At 55.7% G+C, this 6,200-nt stretch overlaps 1 protein-coding gene across 1 annotated transcript in view; it reads right to left on the bottom strand.

The window, feature by feature from the left end:
• Positions 1–5,654: 5,654 nt before the first annotated feature.
• LOC309622284 (uncharacterized protein) overlaps positions 5,655–6,200 on the bottom strand; it is a gene marked incomplete at both ends in the record, with an annotated part of 37,023 nt that continues 36,477 nt past the window's right edge. Inside the window, 2 exon segments of the mRNA XM_082409406.1 lie at positions 5,655–5,986; positions 5,990–6,196. Coding sequence (XP_082265532.1) covers positions 5,655–5,986; positions 5,990–6,196 — 539 coding nt within the window.

Below are 6,200 nucleotides of genomic sequence, written 5' to 3'. Positions count from 1 at the left end.
AGTTGTGGCACGTGGGCTCAGTAGTTGTGGCTCCCGGGCTCTAAAGCGCAGGCTCAGTCGTTGTGGCGCATGGGCTTAGCTGCTCCGCGGCATGTGGGATCTTCCCGGACAAGGGATCAAACCCATGTCCCCTGCAATGGCAGGCAGATTCTTAACCGCTGCGCCACCAGGGAAGTCCCACATAACATTCTTGAAATGACAGGTTGCCAGGGACAGATAGGGCCGGGGGAGTGGGAGACGGGCCATCTTCCCCAGGGGGTATTTTCCCTTGATCATCTGCACAAAAACTTTATTGCAACTTTATCCACTGCACTATCAGATCACTATGATTTGGTGGGGAGTGGGGGAGCAGCAGTGGCTATAAAATGGCATCAGGAGAGATCCTGTGGGATGGAAATGTTCTCTATCTTGACTGTGTCAATGGCAATACCCAGGTTGTGACAGTATACTATGATTCTGTAAGATGTTACCATTGGGGAAAACTGGGTAAAGGACACACAGGAGCTATCGCACTATTATTTCTTACAACTGCATGTAAACCTACAATAATCTGGACACAAAAAGTTTAATCAGAAATGAAGGCAACACATGCCTCTTGTAACAAGTAAAACAATAGTCTGTGGTCAGTCTCTTTCTCTACCCGTCCCATTCCCTCCCTCTTGAGATAACCATGCAAACTCACTGCTCATACAAACAGGCATGCATTTAATACTTTCTGTTTACTGTATCAAAATGGGATCATACATACTACATATTACCCTGCAGCCTACCTTCTTCACCCATCATCCCTATATCATAGAGAGCTTAAAAAAAGAAAATTTTTTTTTAAGTGCCAAGCAGGATGGCAGGTATAGAAAATTTTCTGACTAGGGCAAATCTGACAAATGTTTACCGTGCTAATGTGCCATAGCTCAGCCAGGTGCATTCAGTGAGAGCACAATATGCAAGTAGCATTCTAAAGAGATCTGCAAAAAATGCAAGGTCTTCAGCAGCTCTTCGAGGATCCCATCCCCCTCTCTGCCTCCTCCATGGAACCATCCCATGGAGGTTGAACAGTTTAACTCCATTTGCCCCTCCTGCTGTTTGTGCTTTCGTTGTATACTTCTGTTCTACATCTCCACAAGACATTATTATTGTCACTTATTTACAAAATAACATATAAATATAAAGGTGTATGTACCTGGGTATATGTACATGTATATATTAGACACACACACACTTTAAGTGCTCTTTGTTCTTTCCTGCAGTTGTGTTCTTTTTTTTGGGGGGGGGGGGGGGCAAGTTTTTATATTGGTAAAGTTCTGTACTACTAGAAATATAAGATTTGAAAAGAAAAGTGAGACTTGAGGATCATCTGTGGAGCTTATCCTCATTCTCCTGCTGACGCATTATATGTTTATAATTTGAGAACTGCAGATAAATACAAACTGGTCTTCTCCATACTTGCTCACTAAGGAATTCCTCATTTCTAGGAAACGTCTATTTCAAGGAAAGGAAACAAACAAAAACACCTAGTGCACTAGATGATTAAAAGGTACACATTTTATAGCCTGAGTTCGAGAAAAAAATTACCCAAGAAACGGCCTTTTTCCCTAGGAGCCAGCTTCTACTAGGGGAGTCTAGGGTTCTCTAGGCAAAGAAAAAAAACTTGCCAGTTTAAACAGAATAACAGAAACGTTCAGCCAATCAAATATACAGAACTCATCACTTGCAGTGAGGAATGAAAGGCCTGTATCAACAGAAACAATAAATGGCACCGGCAACGTCTGCAACAGAAAACAAACAGGAAATCCTTTAAAAAGCCAAAATTGCAAAGACAGATGAACAGGGTATGAAATTACACGCCGGGCAATGCACCTGTTAAAGGAAAAGAGGCGCACACCAAGTCTGAAGTCTTAAGAATTCGGTGTTTAACACTACTTCTGCATGCTGCCCAGCAGAAAACTCGGGTCCTGGCTTAATCCACAACGCACACTTCATTTAAGGAGGTGAACTGCTTGGTCTGACTCAGTTTCTTATTCTGTAAAATGAATGCAACACAGCTGTCGTGAGTCCCCAAAGAATTCTGCACAAACGCTTTGTAACTCCAAAGTGCTGTGCAAATCAGAGCAGCCCTTCTCTCCTTCACATTCGTTGGACTTAGAATTTCAGAAGTTTAGCTGAAAATACAGACGACTCGGAAGCAAGGGACTGAGAGTGGCCCACACAGGTGGAAAGAAATGCAGAAACTGGAGCACCTCATACAAACCGCAAGAGACCACGTTCACGTGCACACGTTATCAGTGACAGAAAACGCCACCGGTAGCAACTGTAAACCACTGAGAGGACCAGCAACGACATGTGTCCAAATCCAGCCGGCAGCACAGCCTCGTCGGCGGCAATGCCTTAAACACAGCTCCCCGCACTCCGCGGCCTAACAAGATCCACTTTTTCCAAAAAGTTTAGCAACTTGCCAAGTACACTGGCGTAGTTCACCTTTTTTAATTGCTAAGCAAACATGCAGGGGAGTTGAGACAATCAAGGGAATGTTCAGCCTTCCTCAAAAATAAGATCCAGGAAATTCACGTTTTGCTTGAACAGTTTCATGTCTAAAACTGATCACAAACCTCTGTTTGATGTTGTTTTCTCGCTGCTGGCCAATGAGCCCGGGAAAGAGAACCAATTCTTTCAAACAGGGAGGGCTCTCTGCACTCTTCAGCTAAACCAGCGAGGCTTTACCACCGTCACGTTTAAAATAATGAGGAGGATGCCTCCATAGAGTTTACCGGGCTGCGCTAATCACGAGGGGCCTCGGGCGCCCAGGGCGGATCCCAGCGCCGGTGGCCGCGGGACCGGACCCCCTCCCCGGGACGCGGCCGCGGGACAGGACGCCCCCCAGAACCCCTGCCCGGGACGCAGCTGCGGGACAGGACGCCCCCCAGACCCCTGCCCGGGACGCAGCTGCGGGACAGGACGCCCCCCAGAACCCCTGCCCGGGACGCGGCCGCGGGACACGAAGCTCCCCCCTCCCCAGGAACCCCTCCCCAGAGCGCGGGCCTCGCCGCCGTCTCGCAGCACCCGCCGCGCTCACCGCGGGCCGGGAGCCCCCTCAGGCCGACTGGCCCCCGCCCGCCGCCCGGCCTCCCTCCGGCCCGCGCCGCCCGCCGCGCTCACCGCGTTTTTCTTCTGCACCATCTTGTCCATCTTCTTGGCAATGCGGACCACCTCGTCCTCCATGGCCCTGGCAGGCCTGCCCCGCGCCGGGCCGCGGGGGACGGGAAACGAGCGGAGCTGGCCGGGCGGCAGGTAAGCCCAGGCGTCGGCGAGGGCCCTCACCAGGCGTCACCGAGGCGCTTCTTCACTCACGACGACTGCGACGGCGGGGGCGGCGGCGGCGGCGGCGCTCCTCCCACGCAGGCAGCGCCAATCGAGCTCCCAGCTCGCGGCGGCGACGGCGGCGGCGCTCCTCCCACGCAGGCAGCGCCAATCGAGCTCCCAGCTCGCGGCGGCGACGGCGGCGGCGCTCCTCCCACGCAGGCAGCGCCAATCGAGCTCCCAGCTCGCGGCGGCGACGGCGGCGGCGCTCCTCCCCCGCAGGCAGCGCCAATCGAGCTCCCAGCTCGCGGCCGCGGCGGCGGCGGCGCTCCTCCCCCGCAAGCAGCGCCAATCCAGCTCGCGGCGGCGGCGGCGGCGGCGGCGCTCCTCCCCCGCAGGCAGTGCCAAGCGAGCTCCCAGCTCGCGGCGGCGGCGCTCCTCCCCCGCAGGCAGCGACAATCGAGCTCCCGGCTCGCGGCGGCGACGGCGGCGCTCCTCCCCCGCAGGGAGCGCCAGTCGAGCTCCCAGCTCGCGGCGGCGGCGGCGGCGCTCCTCCCCCGCAGGCAGCGCCAACCGAGCTCCCAGCTCGCGGCGGCGACGGCGGCGGCGCTCCTCCCACGCAGGCAGCGCCAATCGAGCTCCCAGCTCGCGGCGGCGGCGCTCCTCCCCCGCAGGCAGCGCCAATCGAGCTCCCAGCTCGTGGCGGCGGCGGCGGCGGCGGCGGCGGCGGCGGCGGCGGCGGCGCTCCTCCCCCGCAGGGCAGCGCCAATCGAGCTCCCAGTTCGCGGCGGCGGCGGCGGCGCTCCTCCCCCGCAGGCAGCGCCAAACGAGCTCCCAGCTCGCGGCGGCGGCGGCGGCGGCGCTCCTCCCCCGCAGGCAGCGCCAATCCAGCTCGCGGCGGCGGCGGCGGCGGCGGCGCTCCTCCCCCGCAGGCAGTGCCAAGCGAGCTCCCAGCTCGCGGCGGCGGCGCTCCTCCCCCGCAGGCAGCGCCAAGCGAGCTCCCAGCTCGCGGCGGCGACGGCGGCGGCGCTCCTCCCCCACAGGCAGCGCCAATCGAGCTCCCAGCTCGCGGCGGCGGCGGCGGCGGCGCTCCTCCCCCGCAGGGAGCGCCAGTCGAGCTCGCGGCGGCGGCGGCGGCGGCGGCGGCGGCGGCGGCGGCGCTCCTCCCCCGCAGGCAGCGCCAATGGAGCTCCCAGCTCGCGGCGGCGGCGGCGGCGGCGGCGCTCCTCCCCCGCAGGCAGCGCCAAACGAGCTCCCAGCTCGCGGCGGCGGCCGCGGCGGCGCTCCTCCCCCGCAGGCAGCGCCAATCCAGCTCGCGGCGGCGGCGGCGGCGGCGGCGCTCCTCCCCCGCAGGCAGTGCCAAGCGAGCTCCCAGCTCGCGGCGGCGGCGCTCCTCCCCCGCAGGCAGCGACAATCGAGCTCCCGGCTCGCGGCGGCGACGGCGGCGCTCCTCCCCCGCAGGGAGCGCCAGTCGAGCTCCCAGCTCGCGGCGGCGGCGGCGGCGGCGCTCCTCCCCCGCAGGGAGCGCCAATCGAGCTCCCAGCTCGCGGCGGCGGCGGCGCTCCTCCCCCGCAGGCAGCGCCAATCGCGCTCCCAGCTCTGTTCTTTTGTTTTTTTTTTTTTGAATTCTGAGATTTTTCATTTGAAGTAAATCTTAAAGCTATTAAATTCACAAATATGCTAATTTAAATACCCAATTCTATTATCTAAAACACACATTGCAAACATACAAATATCTATTCTCTCCACATGTCAGAGCCCATTCATTTCATGGTTTGGAAATGGGGAGAATAGATCCCCTTAAACTGCAAGTCAGCAGGTGTTTCTTTACAGTTAACTTTAGCAAAATTCATACAAAATATTAATGAACAATGATCTTCTTTACTTGTTAACTCACAAGGAAACACCTTCAAAACTGCATTTTGTTAAAGTTTCTGTACTAAAATGTAGAAAAACTGAACTACACAAATATTGAAAAGTTTAAAATTCCTTAATTTTTTATTCCTGGTACCACTACCACAATTTACAGGGCAATATACCTGATGTAATGAAAAGAAAAAGACAAAGCTACAACAGATAAAAGACCTCAGGAATGTACATCTAATTGACCCTCCGTTGCATGAATCAATAGCTGCACTTTTTGCAAACTGTGGCTAGGACAGTCCTGAACAAGAAGGGTTTCCTGTTTAAGCTGCAGTAACTTTTCTGACTATGGATCATCGTTCCTTCTGCGGCAGGTTTTTACAGTTCCTCTAATGCATTTGGGACGACTGTCTCAAAGTAACCTGCAGCTTTCCTGACAACTCCTCGCTCTCTCTCCTGCTAAGAACTGTAGCCCTTTTCTTCTGAGTTTTGAGAACCTTCTGCTACCATATCCACCACTTCCACCACCAGATCCATAACCACCACCATAGGGACTTCCCGAGCTTCTTCCACCAAAACTGCCCCCCTTCATGGGTCCATAATTTGATTGCTGTTGTCCACTATAATTTCCAAAATCATTATAGCTCCCACCACCACCACCATAGTTACCTCCAAAATTTCCTCCTTCATTGTAAGCATCATATCCTCCACCACCGCCACCATATCCACCATCTTGGTTTCCATATCCTGGTCCACCACCACCATAGCCTCCTCTACTACTGTAACCAGGACCACCACCATCGTTACCACCGTCGCCTCCAAATCCGTTTTATCCACCATCACCTCCTCCATAACTACCTCTGCTGCCACCACCTCCACCACCATAGCCTCCTCTTCCACCAAAGTTTCCACCACGGCCAAAGTTACCTCCACCACCTCCAAAGTTTCCTCCACGACCCATAAAGTTGCCAGATCCACCTCCACGACCTCTCTGTGATCCAGCAGATTGCATTTCTTGTTTAGAAAGGGCCTTTTTCACTTAC

The sequence above is a fragment of the Balaenoptera borealis genome (assembly GCF_965194805.1).
Source record: "Balaenoptera borealis genome assembly, contig: HAP1_SCAFFOLD_1992, whole genome shotgun sequence".
NCBI lineage: Eukaryota > Metazoa > Chordata > Mammalia > Artiodactyla > Balaenopteridae > Balaenoptera > Balaenoptera borealis.
The sequence above is the reverse complement of the archived record's forward strand: the minus strand, read 5'-3'. Positions and strand labels throughout refer to the sequence as shown.